Source organism: Podarcis erhardii (genome assembly GCF_964252035.2).
Source record: "Podarcis erhardii genome assembly, chromosome: 1".
NCBI lineage: Eukaryota > Metazoa > Chordata > Lepidosauria > Squamata > Lacertidae > Podarcis > Podarcis erhardii.
This window is the reverse complement of record NC_138497.1, coordinates 51121275-51139623: the sequence shown is the minus strand read 5'-3', so window position 1 is coordinate 51139623 and position 18349 is coordinate 51121275. Positions and strand designations below refer to the sequence as shown.

The 18349-nt window shown below is 44.2% G+C and overlaps 1 protein-coding gene across 3 annotated transcripts in view; it reads right to left on the bottom strand.

Moving 5' to 3' along the window:
• Window positions 1–18349, bottom strand: part of LRP4 (LDL receptor related protein 4) — a 100467-nt gene that overhangs the window by 35635 nt on the left and 46483 nt on the right. For all 3 annotated transcript variants that reach the window (XM_081855390.1, XM_081855391.1, XM_081855392.1), the window contains exons 3-9: window positions 8220–8336; window positions 7547–7660; window positions 6368–6484; window positions 2137–2265; window positions 1698–1817; window positions 998–1123; window positions 14–139 (exon numbers count right to left, since the gene is read on the bottom strand). In XM_081855390.1, the coding sequence (XP_081711516.1) occupies window positions 14–139; window positions 998–1123; window positions 1698–1817; window positions 2137–2265; window positions 6368–6484; window positions 7547–7660; window positions 8220–8336 (849 nt within the window). The remainder of the gene's footprint in view (window positions 1–13; window positions 140–997; window positions 1124–1697; window positions 1818–2136; window positions 2266–6367; window positions 6485–7546; window positions 7661–8219; window positions 8337–18349) is intronic.

Genomic DNA, 18349 nt, shown 5'->3' with positions numbered 1-18349 from the left:
AGCCCTGACTTACGGCAGTTTTGGTCAGGGCTCTCATCGCTGCCATCTCCACAGTCATTTACACCATTGCACAGCTTTCTTTGACCAATGCAGCGTCCATTTCTGCACAGAAATTGATCTGGGGCACACTGGGGACTTCCTAAAGGGGCATAAAGGAAAGTTAGAAGCAGTTAAGAGAAAGTAATCTAATTTTCATGTACAGTAAGGATACTAGTTTATCTCCATTTGAAGTCACATTCTAGAAGATTCCACATCCTCAGTAAAATACAGGAAGCTGCCTAACACCAAGTCAGAACATTGACCTACTGTATCTAGCTGCAGTTACAGATAGGTAGCCGTATTGGTCTGCCTTCTCACCCCTTGCTTTTTCCTGCAAGACCTATTGCAGTCGTTAAGAGTCGTCAACAGGCTCATCACAGCTATCTGCCAATCACCCAATCCCACCACCCTTCTGAGTAATACCCCTCCCCACCTTCTCACTATATAGAAGGGTCTGGTGACTTCTGTTTCAGTGTATCTGAAGAAGTGTGCATGCACATGAAAGCTCATACCAAGAACTAACTTAGTTGGTCTTTAAGGTGCTACTGGAAGGAAATTTTTTTTATTATTTTATTTTATTTTATTTTGTTGTATCTAGCTGATTAGCCTCAACTTTCACTGTTAACTTGAAGTAATGCTATATACATTGGGTGGTATTCAATGCTAGTCCCACAAAGAGTAAATCCACGGAAGTTAATGGACATGACTAACTCAGATCCATTATTTTCAACGGGATTTCATTGTTAACTATGAAAACCCTTTAATAAAAACAAGTATTAAAATGAAGTATCGGGACATACTGATTTGCTTCATCCAGTAGTTGGAACCAAATTCTGGAACTCCCTTCCCAATTCTGTAAATTCTAATATTTAAGAAATGATTCTAATACAGGAAGGCCGATTGGGGTGGGGGACACACAAAACCCTGCAACACAACGGTTTGCTTTCACAATTTTCACCTGTATCCTCGCAGTTTTCTTCATCGCTGTAATCAGTGCAATCATCCTCCCCATCACAGCGCCAAGAGAGGCGGACACAGCGGCCGGATTTACAGCGGAACTGGTCAGCTGTGCACATAGATGTAGCTGAGGAAATAAAAACGAGGGAACTCCGTGAATTTCACCTGTTCTTCGTCATCATGTTTTTTTTGTATGTCACTTTACCCAAAAGTGCCTCACGCCATCAGAAATGGTTTAGACAACTTTTCAGTAGAATTCACTAATTGGAAAGCATCCCTAACTTTAAATAAACTCTCGTTTTTATTTTATATACCGTGATCTTTTTATGTGAACCACCCTTAGACCTCTGGGTATAGGGCGGTATAATAATAATAATACAAATATTGAATAAGGCAAATAAGCATGTATCAGAAAAGTTTATATAATAAAACACAGCAACGTTTAAATATTATTCATTAATTGCAAAACATCCCTAAATTTAAATAGCCATGCAAGCATTAATAGGTCAAACATATTAATGAATATATACTAAGATTAAACAAATACCTAGCAACAGAAACACTAATATATAACCCAAACAACAAAGCCAGCGTGTCTTATCCAAAACTGAAAGTTGACCCCTGTCTGATATCACCAGGGCCCCACACATCCCCTTGCTGTCCCTACACTAAAGCTCCTCTGCAAGCCCCAAGGCACTCACTGCAATTCTTCTCATCCGATTGATCGTCACAGTCAAAGTCACCGTCACATCTCCATCCAGCATTAATGCACAAACCATTGTTGCACATGAACTCGCCTGAGCGGCATGGCTGGTGAGAGGCTGCAAAGAGAAGACAGTGGATTGCAATCCATTCTTTATTGAGCCCAAATTAGAGTAAATCCCAGGTACCTCCACTGCATGTTCCCTAGGACATTTCCTTTCTTGCCTTTCCAACCCAGTGTTAATTCTGGGGAAATCCCTTGTTGCAAACAGAATCGCTGGAAGCAAATGTATTCTTGGATTTGTACTATTTCTTCTGAGCATAGAAGCTACGGATTCTCGATGCAGCACAGTTTTGTCTTCTCAGAAATGAAATTGATTTTTGTTTTAAATGCAATGCAGCAACCCACCCAGCATGCCATCGCCCCAGGTAACTTACAGCAGTCGGATTCATCAGACCAGTCCCCACAGTCATCGTCTCCATCACAGTGGTAGATGTCCAGGATACAGCGCCCATATGCACACTGGAACTCCTCCAGGCTACATGTTGTTGCTGGAATATCTGATGCTAAAAAAAAAGGATGAAGAATACTTATGTAAGGCTAGTGCTTTTGGCACTGTGAGCAACAAGGTACACAGGAACGCAGAAAATGGCCTTAAACCAAGTCACACCTTGGTCAATCTAGGCCAGAACTTCAGGCAGGAATCTTTCCCAGCACTACCTGAAGATGTCAGGAATTGAAACAGGGACCTTCTGTAGGCAAAGCAGATGACCTACCACTAAACTGTGGCCCTTCTCAAATACAGAAAAACAAAAGAGGAAGGCATCACGCATATGCAAGCTTGCCACTACACTGAAAAGTGTCAAGAGTGTTACCTGCCCTGTGGCAAATCTTTATTTCTGGACGAAATGTTCATTGCTTTGCAAGTGTCCACCAAGAATGAAACCTTTGCAGCACTTCCCTACTGTTATCCCAATACTACGTATCAAGTCTCACATAAGGGTATTTGCCTAATTTACCTAGGCCACCTTCCACATGGTAACTGCCCCTAGCGGTCCCACACATTAAAACCAGCATAGTGCATACAATGAGCATGCTGAAAATTTGGGTGTCGTGGAAGAGGCAGTCCCCTCCTGACATTCAGGTGCAGCAGGAATAGCATGTCCCTGAAAAGTAACCCTGTAGCTGTTGTTCAGTGGTGCCGCACCCTGATGAACGCTACCAAAAATAGAATTATTTGGGCAGGCAGACGCAGCAGTGTGTGTGTGTGACAGTACACATATTAAGAACAGCAGATTTCAGCACATGGGCAAATCCATGTGGGAACCATAATGTGAACTGATTTATGGCGATCCGCAAGCATGCCAAGTGTTCATCAAGTGCTCTGAGCCCGCTGTTTTCTAAAGGCCCCCCCAAAAAGCAAGCTAACCTTTTGAGATAGCTCCAGGCCATCATAGAGCTATAATTTTCCCTGTCCCTGGAACCACACCCATATACACCTAAGAGCTGACTGTGCCAAGGTCTGATGTTAGCCAAGTTGCTAAGGCTGAAAAGCAGAGGGCACATTTGAGAGTTTAAATCTAGCTAACACTGCTGAGCTGAAGACATCCTGAGCAGTGCCAGGCTTTTGAAGAATTCGGCTTCTTTCAAAATGATGCCAGAACAAGCATCTCTCCCCCCCTCTTTTTTTATTGTAAGAATTCTTCCCAAGAACTCTGACCCTGTGCAGCACCCAGCATAATCTATGACAAAGGTTTTACAATGAAGCCCTTCTCCACGGCAATTCTTTATGGCACAGAAAAGAGCCCTCCAAGGAGAATTAGGCAGGACAAGAACATTCTGTGTGTGCTGGGACAATGTGCCCAGGCACCGCTGTCAGGACTGTAAGATTCAAAGAGGGAAGAAACCAGAACCACGGAACACAAAAAGGAAAAGATACTCTGGCAGGAAGCCTGAGCAGAACTGCCACAGTAGGGGTGCACAAGTGTTCACACACACACACACACACACACCAGCATTAGATTAGCATTAGATTAAGGCAAATGAACGGCCACCAAGAGCCTAGCACACTGGAATCCAGACCAAGGGTGGGCAGTGGTACATCTTCTGGTGATCCACAGAAGATCAGTAAATCTGACTCCTGACCAATTTACCAATAGCAGCGTGAGTGGGGAGGAAACTCCTCCCTCTCTAAATTAGACTGCTGAAAGAATGAAACCCTGGTGTGAATGAAAATCAAAGAGTAGATTTTTTTATTTTTTATTTTTGCATTAAAAATTCAACTTGGTTCTGGTACTACAAACAAATTCTGGGGTCGCACATATGCTGCTGCCACAATTTGAAGTGCTTGCGTCCTCCCTCCCCACTAAGCCAATGTTTTGCACGTGGCTCTGGTTGTAGGGAAAAGGGTAGAGCTTAAAAGCTCAACGCATGCTCATCACCTCTGGTCCAGACAATGCTTGGGGTCAACCGTTCTGGCCATGTACCTTTTTCCATTGCAAATACTAACCAAGAGGGATGGGGAACTTGGGGGCAGAGAAGCACAAGTGATGTAGCAAGGCTACGCCTTTCTAAAAGGAGGAAACACTACTCACCTTGGGTGTGTTTTTTTTAAAAGCTTATTAAGGCAGATTTTTAAGAAGTACCCAGGCCTAAGAAGATACCTTTCCTAATCCCTCTTTTACCCTGCCGCTAAACATGGCAACATTTGAGTTTCGTTCCTCTCCCATCCCTGAGGCATGGATGTTTATTAATAACCAGCGAGGGAAGGCCCAGCCAATGAACAGGAGAGAAAGAGAGAGGTTGGCTTTCTCTCTCAGAGCCTTTTTCCTGGCTCAGAAGTCTTTGCAGCTTTGGCTGCTGGCCAGCTCTTATTATCTGGGGAGATAAAAGACAACCCCACACAACACCGTTCCCCACCCTTGCCCTTCAGGAGCTGGCAGCCCCGGTCGTCTTCCCCACCCCCACCCCCAGACCTTTTGAAGTTTCCTCCTATCTAGAACAAATTCTGCAAAATGCCCTTGAGACAGAAGTGGAGGAGGAGGAAGAGAGAGAGAGTTCTTCCATTGCTACTGCTCAGACATAGAGGTAAGGGGGGAAACAGAAACCTGATAAAAAGCGCTAAATGACAGGCAACCCCACAATAGGCTAGAGGCAGCTCCCCCAATACTCCCAGCAGCTAACTCCAAAAATCTTTTAACTCACTGGTGATAAAATTTAAGGACCAAGCAAAGGGAGATTATGGGAGGGATGATTCCATAGGCTGGAGCGAAGGGTAAAGTCCTGGGAAGGAATTCATCCAGAGTGCTTCCTCAGAATCTTTGGCACAAATTAAAGCTGATCCTCTTCCGGCACCAGCCCACCCCAAAAAGTTGAGCCGCTTTCCCATGCTCACAAAAATCTTTGCTCAAGGTGTGGTTCAAAGCCCCAGTGCTCAGGAAACAGATAGGGGGAACAACCCTCAAGTTGCCAAGAGATACCAGAGATATACAAAATGAATAACATGGTGGTTTTTATGGGACCAAGAAAACAAATAGACTAACTTAAAAGGAAAAAAAGCAGCACTACTTACTTAAGTGGTAGCAAAAGGTTAGCCAAATTTTTCCTACCAACAGAGCAACAATAGCTCGTATCAAAAGATACAGGCTGCTCAGGGGATTGCAGTCATCTTAGTCTCACAAATTTAGAAACACAGAGAACTTTTACACACACCTAGCAGTAAGAGAACGTGGCTGGTAGCTTGGTTTGGCTGCAGATGTTGAAAACTTTGCAGAGTGGTTTATTCCCCCTCCCTGCTTCTACAGGGGCAGCAGATCAGTGTTGGGAACTGGGAGCCCAGGTTTCAAATCCAGTGTCAGCCATGAAGTTCACTGGGTGACCCAGGGCCCGTCCCTGTCTCATAACCTAACGTACCTCACAGGATTGTTGTGGGGATAAAATGGGGAGGGGGAAGAACCATGTATGTCAATTTCAGCTCCTTGGAAGAAATGTTATTAATGATAACCAACCTGCATAATGGGGGTTGGGGGGTGGCGGTGGTTAACATGCCCTTCCTTTGAAGAAAAGGGCAAGTCCAACACAACTCTCTCCTTCACCTCAGTGTTTCCGGAGTAAGACTCAAGGAAGAATATGAACGGAATTGGTGACGTTGCAACTAAAAATCTTATTGCTTTCTCTTTGAGCAGCATATCAGACCCTTTAAAGTTCGTCCTTGCTCACAGGTACTTCTTGAATAATGAATATGGATTTTCAACTGCAATGTGACTTTCCCCCATTTGCGTTTATTATGAGTCACTCTAAAAAACATCAGTGTGGGAGAACGTGTTGCTCTTTTAAGACAGAAAGAGAAGAAAGGTGCTGCAGAAGGTTACAGCTGCTCTAGCTGCAGCCCATTATCATTTCAAAGCTTAAGAGATGCATGCTGTTATCAAAGGGAGGAGGGGTGATGTAATTTTAAGCAGAGCTTTGGGCTCAGGAGTATGAATTTGGCAAAATGCCTGCACAGATTTGCACTGCTAATCTATATGCTCTATTACACCACTGCAAGGCTTCGGAGTCACAATAGGTCCTTATTTCAAGAGAAAACTGAAGTAAGCCTAGCATTCATTACAAAAGATACCATGTGACATCAGAGTGGAAAGTACAACTTGCAGGAGAGAGAATACTTACGGCAGTTCTCTTCATCTGATCCATCCTTGCAGTCTGTATCCCCATCACAGAACCAGTGTTCAGCAATGCAGCTGCCATCGCTGCAGCGGAACTCCTTGTCCGAACACTTCCTCATATCTGCAAGGCAGAACAAGGAGCAGCTCAATGGAAAGGCCATTCCCCCATCCCATCCCACCCTCCTAGGAACCAGACTCTGATCAGGCGACCCACCTGTCAACATGAGAAGGTGCCTCAACATCCACCTGATCATCTGCTAGCCCACAAATGTGCTCACTGCTTATGTGCTCCTTCCTTTTTAATACAGTGGTACCTCGGGTAAAGAACTTAACCCGAGGCCCATTCTTAACCTGAGGTACCACTTTAGCTAATGGGGCCTCCTGCCGCCGCCGCCTGTTCTCATCCTGAAGCAAAGTTCTTAACCCGAGGTACTATTTCTGGGTTAGCGGAGTCTGTAACCTGAAGCGTCTGTAACCCGAGGTACCACTGTACTAGGCAATGGGTTAATTTTTGAATGCACCTTCAGGAATTCTGAAGAAATACAAGAAGGTTCACACAAGGCTGGTGATAACACGACAATGGGGTTTTGTCTGGGAGAGGCCCAATCTTCCAGGAGCAGCCTATAGCAACAAAGGAATGCAGCATAGTTCCTGTTGCTTGGCCCAGAATAATCAAGTGTGTAATCTTAATTTCCTCTGAGGTAGCCAGTGTGGTGTAATGGTTGGAAGCGTTGGACTAGGAACTAGGAGACTAGGGTTCACCCTGAAGCATGAAGTTCACTGGGTGCCCTTGGGCAGGTCACTGTTTCTCAGCCAGACGTACCTCACGAGCTTGTGAGAATAAAATAGGGGGGGGGGGGGAGAACCACGTACGCCACCTTGAGCTCCTTGGAGGAAAGGCGGGATTTGCAGGTTATATAAATATAACTTTAACATCATATCATATACAATAACGGTCTGGTTGGAGAGTAATTCCCAGCCTTCTCCCTCTGTGCATTTTTTGTTTCGATCTCACCCACTGACTTGGAAGCAGTGACCAACCAGCCCTATCTGCTACACTAAATCCCCACTGCCAGCAGTCTTCCTGCAAAGGTTCCGAAATGCAGAAATCTTAGCCCACTGCCTTCAACAAAAGTCCACGCAAGCCCTTCTCTAGCAATCTCTGTGGGATTTGGCTACTAACCACATTGTTCATCGCTGTTGTCTCCGCAGTCATTGTCACCGTCACAGTGCCACAGGCTGCGTATGCAGTATCCGTTCTGGCATGAAAACTCATCCTCCTTGCACTCCCGGGGAGCTGTAAAGGACACAGGAAGCACAAACGACGAGCAAAGTCAGAAACACACACAGGTTCGCTTAGCCGGGAAAGTGTTTGTGTGCTGCCCAGCATCATTGAGAACTGTGTCCTCTTTCAATTTATGGGGCACGTCCTTATTACGGGAGCCCAGCATCAAGCGAACAGCAGCATAAGGACACCATCCCCAAGGGCTTGAGGCAGCGCATCCCACCTACCAGAGCAGGCCACTCAATGCCCAGCCTGGATGGAACTGCAAACTACACCACAGTAATTACAACTGCTGCTAATAACAACGGTGGTTTTTAGTGACCTGTCTTACTCCTGCAAAGAGCCAGCTATGCTTGAGATACGCCAGCTATGCTCTTTGTGCTCTCGGAAAACAATTCTGAACACGAGACCTGCAGAAGCAGATTGCCAGGTGGGGGTGGAGCCACGACGCCAGCTTCCCAGGCAGGCGAGTCACGACTCTGGAGCCGCTATGCCAGCTTCCTACCAGGTAGGGTGGAACAGCAGTAGTGGCTCTGCCCTGTTTCTGAGGACCGGTGAGGAGTGAACTTACGGCAGTCTTGCTCATCGGAGTCATCTTCGCAGTCATTGTCTCCATCGCAGACCCATGAGCGACGGATGCACTTGCCGTTGTCGCAGTGAAAATCCAAGGGGGAGCAAGTGGGCAGCACTAGAATGGAAGGAGGAGAAGAGAGGGAACTGATTAAGAGCACCCAAAAGGCTTCACCAATACATGGGCTTGGGTTTTTTGTTCTTTTGTGCAAAGAGAACTAGGAACAATAAAAGAGAAACTACACATGACCAACTTACTAAAACAAAGTTAGTAACAGTAATGAACCCAGGATACTTCTGTCTGGGCAGGGCTCTCTTTATCCAAGCTTTCTTTTTCTTTTTCTTTCATTTTTTTTATTTTATTTTTCAAAATAATAAAAACGGTTACAAGAAAAACTGGGTGTAAGTCTAGTTATGCAATACAATCTCCACCAAAAATAAAACATTACATTGATTATGTAATGTCATTTCAAGCATATTCTTAAGGCATTAGTGATTAATATCACTCTCCACAGACAAATTTGAGTAGTTGGTGGGAGAGAATTGTTATGTTTATCCCTTGCATATGAAAAGAAGGAAGACCAGAAGGATTCTTTTTTTGGTCAATATTTTTTATTCCATTTTTTTATAATGTACTGTATATAAAACAGAGAGAACAGATATAACAACTGGTGAAAATGAAAAGATGAAAAACAAAACTATAAAACAGGTGTGTAGAACGAGTACAAGGTTTCAACAAGGGTATCTCTTTTTGTTACACACCTTCTGCTACCCTTCTTAGCCTGGTTAGTCGCTCTGAGATGACCGCATCCCAAATGCTGCTCAACCATACCTCGAGGGTAGCTCAGCCTGAGATTTCCAAAAGCACACTATCACCAAAAGTGAAAGCTGCATGACATAAAAGCAATGCAGAACAGGAATCGCTATGCCAAGAGCTGTAGCTTAGTTGGTAGAGCATCTGCTTTGCATGCAGAATGTCCCATGATGGATCCCTGAGTAGGGCACCTCTGGGTGGGGCTGGGAAGAGGGCCCAGCCTGAAATCCTGGAGGGCCACTGTCACTCAGTGTAGACAGGCTAATGGTCTGGGCTCAGTATAAGGAAGCTTCCTACATTCCTGGCAAAAGGGGGAAACCTATTTCTCTCCCCTCCTTCTTTTAACTAAGCAAGAGAATGCGTGCGGATGCCAGACGACAAATGAGCCACAAGGGCACACTTGTTGCTCTATTAGTTGTTCATTTGGAGAGGCCCCAACTACATCCCAAGACGCGCGCAGTGAGAATGCGTCCACAATTCTCAGCGGTTATTCAGTACTGGCAGCCTCACATCCCCAAGCAAGCAAGAAGAATAATCCCTTAGAAAGGTGAAGCTGCCATCCGTAAAAGGCCGGAATTCAAAAGGACAGCATAAATCAATCACAGCCCTGCCTCCCCCCTCAGGGTTGAAAGAAACTCTCAGCCTTTGGGAGGGCTGTGCTTTCAAGGGCTGCCAACTATGACTGGAAGGGAGTAGCACAGGGACTTTGCTCCTGACAGGTGTGTTCTCCAAAGGAACAATGTTACTTCCAACTATTTTTTAAAAAAAGAAAGGAAGAATAGAACAGAGCAAAGAGAAGATGGAGATTGTGAAACCCTTTCATCCCTGCCTGGTCTGCTGATACTATCTCCCAGCTGTCATCACCTGGGCTTCTTCCCTTCCACCAACACAAGAGAATGGCAGGGGAATGAATGCAGCAGTAACACACACAAGGAGCAGGAGGAAAGAGAAGTCCCCTTGCAGTCTAGGAACTGGATGGTCAGTGTTGCTTGCTTCAAGCTCCACATCAACTGGAATTGCCTGCCACTGTCCAGTGCAAACAACAGTTAACCACACAATACAGATTGTCCTTTTCCATTTCCCCATTTACCTGACTTTATCTAAGGCAACGGCTGCAAGTTTAACATGGGAAAGCAAAGCCCATGTTCCCAGCCTTACCAGCCTTGAAGACTCATATCTCAAATGGAAGGAAGGAAAAACTGTTCCTAGCCAAGGGAGAAAGGGATGCAAAAGTTACCACAACATATAACCAGGCTGTTATTGGAAGATGAACTTCAAAATTAGTTGCGTGCTCCTCCAATGGGTGGCCTTACTCCTTACAATTAAAAGTCCTCTCTTCTAAAATGCTCCAGGTGAATAGGTGGAATGGGATTATGTTGGCTGGCCCCAAACTCACCTCTGAGCTCTGGAACAGAAGCTGAAAATAAGGTTTTTACAAGCCAGAGCTGCAAAGGAAGAAGAAGGAATGCACTGGTACATTCCCAATACTTGCTTACAAATTTGGCATCACGGCTTTGTCTGATGTCAAACAGCTCCAGGTGACAGGCCTTGTTTTCTCATAACCACCTCACAGGTCATATGGGGAGGTATGGTCGGTGTTATTAGTTTGTTTTTTAACATGTTGGAACATTCAAACATGGGGCCTCCATTTGCATTCTGAATTGGTGTAATTCCAGAAGGCCCATGTCATGTGCTCTCTAAATCCATAGACCAGTCCTTCCTCGGCAGCAATTAGGTACCATTCAAATGACTGCTTTCATGGGTTGGACCAGCAAACTATGCTCATGATGAAACAATTGAATGCTTCACAGATCCAAACAGCAATGTTTCACATATCACACAACTCCTAGAACACAACTGCAAGGGCATACTTGGATTAAACCATCAAGCTTTGGGTTTTTCCCTTCAGATCTCTTAATGTGAGGTTGAGTACCTCCTTATTTTGCCTTGCATGAACAGCAGAAGAAATATTTGTTGTTTCATATATTTCAGGTTAAAACAAGAATGTAAACCTGCTGGTTGACAATCTAAGATCATGCACATTTAATTCTCGGCTCAATTACAACACTCTGTAACCCCTTACTGGTTAAATGCAGTATGAAAAATAAAGTTTTGTGACTGGGACGCTTTCAAAACAATGTATAAGCCATACCAATTCTGCTCTTTCTATATCTAATGTAACTTAAGCTACTTTTCCATCCTGGCCAATGAAGAGTAAGGCATAACTAGAAAGCCTATTTATTCTGAACTATCTCTTCATTTCCTTAACTCCTGGAAATACTGTCTTCCTCTCCATAAAAGGGGGGGGGGAGGTGTTTTAAGACCCAGAAAGGCAGAGCACATTGATGTGATGGGAGAGGAGATAGCACTTTCTCTGCGCAGACCAAACTCTCCCAGGCCTCAGCTGTAGCACACACACACACAATCCCACCCCTCCCAACATATGCAGCCTTGAGCCCCAGCATGACTAATCACCAAAGGTCTGAGCAGTAGCCGCCTGGAAGGGAATTTGCATGCTGACTCTCTGGGGGAGAATTCTTCTGGCTCCCACAGGGTTAGGCCATTAGCGCTGGTTCATAGCGGATACCATTATCCTATTGAACCGCTGCTACTCTCATGAGGCAACTGCTCAAAATGAAATTCCAAACCTACAGGGAGTAGCTTCTCCCAATGTAATGCCCTCCTTAAATATGAAAAATGAGCTTCAAGTTAGGGGGGGAGAGAGAGGGGCGGAAGGGAAAGTGACACAGGGTTACACACAAAGAGGGGCCCTTGTTCCCTCTTCAGCATGTCTGCCAATCCAGCAAAGTCAGGCTGTGTTGTTCATACTTGGCCATGGGTGGACCATCTTCAAACTTGCAAGATCTATTTTGGATTTTTACTAGAACTTCAAGCTCCACCAACCAGAGCCAGGTGCAAAATAATAGCTCAGGGTGGATGGACACACAGTTATAATTAAGGAATGGGGTGCTGGTGCGAGCACATCCTCAGTCCAGGAGTTTGTTTCCAGTATCATAGAACATCAGATCCCAAGAAGAACGTAAACTCCTAAGAAGAACATAAGCAAAGTGCTATGATATTAGAACTACTGGATAAATTGCAGTAGATCAGGAAGAGTTTGACAACTAAATGCTTGTCAATGGCAACAACAGAAGGCTTTTTCTTTCAAAGTAGACTGTTAAGAGGAGGGATAGTACCTCTGGCGGGGGAAACGTCATGCTCCTTCTGGGGTCTATCTCTGGTCCTCACCCTGCACTCAGCTCTCACCTGTAACTCCCAGAAGCTGTCAGCATGTGACAGCAGCAACACGCCAGGAAACAATTCTGACTGGCCAGCTTAACCAGGTGAGGGTAGCTGATGGGTCTCAAACCCTTGGTGAGTTAAGGACTTCCCCTGTGTGTCGGGGGATTGAGACAAGTTCTGGTGGATTGAGCAGCTGAGACTAATATAGGGTCCAATGGTCAAGAAGGTGGTTTCTGTAGAGGGAAGGGATGGACAGAAAGGGACCCATCTAGGGGAAGGAAAACTCGGGTCCTAAACATCTGCTGCCTTGTGTGGTATCTTCAGGAGAAGAAAAGGCTAAGGAGTAAATCCTACACAAATCCGGAGTGGAGCCTCCTTCTGGCAACTCCTGCAGCCAAGCTGGTGCCAAATGTATTCCTCTGATTTCCTTTAGACCGCCTCAGTGAGGTCAAGTGTGTGTTGGGGGGTCCTCACTGTTTGGGCAGCCCAGGACATCCAGATACATTGCCGATTTTCTACCTTGAAAATGCCAACCGCTCCAACTCCTATGTCAGCCTAGGTCTTCAGTGAAATAATTACTCCTAGTTTTGAAGTGGAAATCACATTCACCTTTCCTTAGCCCTTTAGAAACCTCCCCAGCAAGTCTGGGAAAGTGATGCAATGGGTATGAAAGCAAAAGCCCTTCCTTCCTTCCTTCACTCCACCTATGTTAGGAGGTCCCGGAGTACACACAATTGGGGTGAAAAACCAAGGGAAGTGTCTGACTAAATAGTAATTATAAAATGATTGCATCCTTGCCAATAAAAATAAAAATAAACCAAACGCTAGAGTTCCATCCAGGAAACTGCAATTAACAGTGGTCAAAGGGTATCAGCAAAAGTCTAAAAAAAGGAGAATAGCTCAATACTGTTTTGCATCAAGAGTTAGAAGCATGACAGAGGATGCGCTCAGTGGAAAGAATCTGGCTCTCCAAAAACATGCACATACCCTGGAGGCCAGAGTCAACTTTGAGGAGCTGAAGGAGACAAGAGAGAAAATTACCTCCACTGTCAGAGTAAGTCTGTTTCTGAATACCGGTTGCTGGAAATCACAGGAGAGTAGAGTGCTGTTGTATTGTACTCAGGTCCTGCTTATGGTCTTCCCACAGGGATCCGGTTGGCCACTGTGAGAACAGGATGCTGGACTAGATGTGCAACTGGCATCATCCAGCTAGCCCTTCTTAAGTTCTTATATGGTATCTATAACATAAGCTGACCACTTTTTTCAAAAGTCCACATATACCTTACATATTGCATACATATAGTACATGAAGTGGCACTTTATGTAAAAGAAGACTTAAATTATGAGTTTTTTCATCTGGTCAATCCAAGATTCAGGAGCCACTGGCTTCCTTCCAACCACAAAATCTTGCTTTAGAAACCAATGAAAAAGCCAATATTGCTGCTTGGGATTAGCAGCCAATAAACAGATATCCTATATTCTTCATTATTTCCCATTTCATTCAACCATGCTGGAAATACCCACATACATCAATGACCACCAACCGGCAAAATCCAAATGAAAAAGACCTTTCTCTTTTCCTCCTATCCCTGAGACAGCATTCACAAGAGCCTCTATAAGGAGCGCCTGTATTTCCAGGTGTTTGATTTTCTAAAACCTTTCTAAAAGCACATAATTATGCTTGATAACTTCTCAAGTGCCAAATTGTCCATTTTCACAATGGGAAAAACTGTACTTAACTAGCATTAGTTTCCAGCCTAAAAAGCAGGCAGTTTCAAAGGCAATCAGTAATCCCATTAGTGACTTTAAGTTCCATGAAGGATTCCTACATGAGGATGGGTGAAAAAGCAGAAAAGCAGCAAAAGCCTCTCCTCTCAAAACACTTCATTATCAAGGCTGACCTTTAGGCTGGCACAACTAAACCCTTTTGAACATACTAAATTCAGCCTAAATCTTCTTCTCACTCCCAAAAATCTTTTAGAGAAGCTTCATTTGCATTATATTTGCATCAAAGGGTTAATCTTTGCAGAGAAGTAAAAATATGTATACTATCATATATAGTGGATGGCATTCAACTCTTTTTTTCTCCTCAGAGTAGACTCATTGAAACAAATGATCATGACTAACTTGGGTCCATGAATTTCAATAGGAATTCTAAGTAAAACTTAGCTGAATATCATTGTGTGGCATGTTTTATTTTGGTTCACCTACATGGATAATGGACACTGCTGTTGCATTGTGAACAACTTTAAGCATATTTATAATATGTTGTTGTTGTTGTTGTTGTTGTTGTTGTTGTTGAGTATTAAAAACACAATAAACCCTGTGCTCATTGCTTTTGTGTTCCATTGCGGAAGAAAGGAATGATATAAATGTAATAATTAAACAAAAATAATGCATGTGGTCTCTCTCACCCACATAATTCGCTTTCATTGTGACCCAAGAACTGTAAGGCCACAGTTGACTGTGACTTGAGAAAGGGATCAGCCAGGCTTCCAGAAGATGGCAAAAATTAGCTCTTTGTGCTTCTCCTCTACTTTGCTTTGGGTCAAGCATCCAAGCAACTGAGATGCCTGGCCTAAGCTGAATGCCCAGGTGCTCATGAAGGGAAGGCAGTTCTGCGCTTTTGCCTAGCTCCGTGGTTGTCATGGAATGCTCTGCGCTCTATGCCAGGTCCAAGGAGGAGGACCCTGGGGAGGGCCTCAGCGGGACCTGGGGGGATTATGGGGCACCCTCCCTAAGTGATCAGAGAGAGACAGACCAGGGGCAAGTGGGAGCAACAGAGCTGATCAGGATGGAGGTGAACCCTAGCACCTCTTTCCCCGTTGCCTCTGTCAAGGAGGGAGGAGTAACGCCAGTCGCTCTGGCAATGCAGTGGGCGTCTGGCAGCACATGAGCATCAGCACAATGACACTGACAGTTGAATGCAGGTGGCAAAGACTGACTCAGCCCTTTAGTGCCATGTGCCAGGCAGGTGGGTGGGCAAGCTGTGGATGAGGGGCGTACAACTCCCACTCCTGTACTTCCTTAGGCGCAAGGCACACCCGGTAGTGGGAGGGATCCTTAAGGCATGAGGAGGCCGAGCACCCTTGTTGTTGACACAACTTCCCTGGGTGGACATTTGGGAAAGGAGTTGCGTGAGGACCAAGAGCGATGGAAGGCAGCAGGGACCTGTTGAAGAAGGTGATGGAGCAATGTCTGGGGGAGAGATGGAGCTGTGTTGGAGGGAAGAGCAGCAGACATCAAGAGGATGGAAAGAGAAGGGCTGCAAGCCGCCAGGTTGGGCCAGGGGCTCTTGAACTCTGGATGGTGGACTACTATTTGAGGGACACGCTCCCTGAGCACACCCCAACCCCACAGCACATCGGCGACACTGGAGACAAGCCAACTCCCCGAGATATGAGGTGCTCCTTGAAAGCCACATATCCAAGGACTGACTCTGAAGCAATGATATCAGATAACAAGGAGAACAAGGAGAATACTTCAGGGGATGAAATATGTCAGGGAAAGACACAAAATCAGAGCAGCCGTTAGCAAGAAAGACATGGGTGAGTGCATCCATAAGCTCATTCTGCAATTGACTAGCGACAACAAGAAAAAAGAAAAGCAATGCTTTGATTGTCATATGCTGTTCATTGCTCACTTCAACATGATTCTGCACTTCACATACGCTGCTGCTAATTCCAACTCCCCTTGTTTTTAAGAAGGCTGTTGTTGTTGTTGTTCCTGTAAGGGCACGTTCTAATTCATTGCTCTCTGCCACACTTGATTTTAAAGACTCTTGCTGGCTCCCCCTCCTCAAAAATGATGATGGCACTCTGCAGCTCCAGAGAGGCAAGGCAAGGGGCTCGTGCATTCATTTCTCTAAGTATGCACCAATGGCACTCCTAATTTCACTTAGTTTTAAACTATGGAACTCAGTCCCACAGGAGGCAGTGGGGGCCACCAATTTTGATAGCTTTAGAACAGTATTAGACAAATTCATGGAGGAGAGAGCTATTGATGGCTACTAGCCATGATGGCTATGCTCTGCCACCACACTTGGAGGCAGCAATGATTTTGAATACCAGTTGCTGGAAACCACAGGAGGTTTGCACTCGAATCCTGCTTGCTGGTTTCTCAGAGGTATCTGGTTGGCTGCTGTGAGAACAGGATGCTGGACTAGATGGGCCACTGGCCTCATCCACCATCTTATGTTCTTAATAAAGCAGAAGTGCAAGCCACAGAAAATTTATTGGGAGGTCTAAGCATCTCTACCTCCTTTTTCTCTGTGGCCTTTTCATTCACATTTCAACAGGTACAAAAGAGCAGAAACCAAAAATATTTTCCCCCACACCAAACTAAGGCTTGGTACCAACATGCCTCCTTGTGTCTTCAGATAAGCCCATCCCAATTAAATATTTAGAGGGCAAATGGATTTCATTTTTATTTTTTGGCCCAGGGAAAATGAGTACATCAAAAAAGACCAATTCAGTTGGAGGAAAAGAAAGAAGACAACTAGGGAAACTAAACAGACACTGGTTTGGTAAAGATGAAAATCCTTCAAATGTAAAGTTTGCAGATGAAAAAGGAAGTGACGCTGCTTACCGATAAGACCATTTATATGAGAAACCAAGAACTGCAAAGGAGGTGCAAGGCTATGAGATTCAGAAAAATGCTTTGTATGTATTTTTTAAACCATCACCGTAGCCAAGTAACATGCAAGGCTCATTAAAAAAAATCCACAGCTAGGAGACTCTCACATCACAGTATTTGAACAGACATACTAAACACACAGCATGTGACACACTGGGCGGTTACCAAAGGTGAAAATTGAGTTGCACTACCAAATATACAGCAATAATTTAAGGTTTGCACCTGATGCAGAGCACCATGATGATCCCTTGCCGAAATGTGCACTTCCTCCTCAGGCTTCATAACTATATCTGTTCAATCAACTCTTCACACATTCCCTTTGCACATGAGTGCATTCAGTTATTTCAGAAACAATATAAAATTATTTGCAGCACAGCTTAAGACCACACCATTAAAGTTTATTTAAAACCACATTTAAAAAGACACTATGAAGACACCAGAGCCTCTTGGGGGAGGCCATTCCATAACCACATGATTCCTTATGCTCCTCCTTGATCAGTCATGTCTTCTTCTGGGGAAGTTTGACAGCTCCTGTGGAATTCCTTGGCAAGAGAAGTTCAGCAAGAGCCATCCCTCCTCATTTCTAGAAGTCTTCTTAAAATTGTATTATTCAGACAGGTGTTTCAAAACAGAGTTTCTTTGCCAACCAGTTCTTACCATGTGCTTGATGAAGTTTTCATTGAAATGTGTACTGCTGTTTTTGGTCTGCAATATTTTATATGAAAAGGCCATTTATAACTAGTTAAATAAATAAATAAATAAATAAATAAATAAATCTTTCAGGTAACCTTGTCCCAAGGTTAGAAATGTAAAGAAATCCAGCATTGAAAATGGGGTCCAGAAATGTATGTGTGCATGTACAATGACTGCACACATGTAGACAGAAAGACAGACAGATATACATACATACATGTGCGTACGTGCAAACATGTAAGTATGGATTTTTTTAAAAAGTAAAATGGCTAGATTCTACTTTTCAGGAATCGCTGCTCCTTATTTCATAATCTGAGGGCTAAGAATTATAAATCGGGGCTCTCTTTATTCAGATGAAGTGCATTTTTACTTTGAGATTTCATTACTATGTACTTCTGGATATTAAAAATACTAACAATTAGCATCCTTGTTTTGGCTCTGCAGTCATTGTGATGGCAGTTCTTATGCAAATAGGACAGTCTGTCTGCAGAAGTGCAAATCCTGGAATTGTGGATGCACTGTAATTATGATTCAAGTCTAGATCTCTCTGAGGGAGGTTCTGTCCTTTTTCTGCATTGCTAAAACTCAACTTTCCAGTCAACTGATGTACATGGAGAATCATTACTAGACATTTAAAATAGAAGAGTCATTTGCTATTATACTTTTGCAGTAGCTTGTCTCATTGTTCAACTCCTATTTCAGCAAGGATGCTTGCTCCTCAGTAGAAATGAAATTATTCTTTTTAG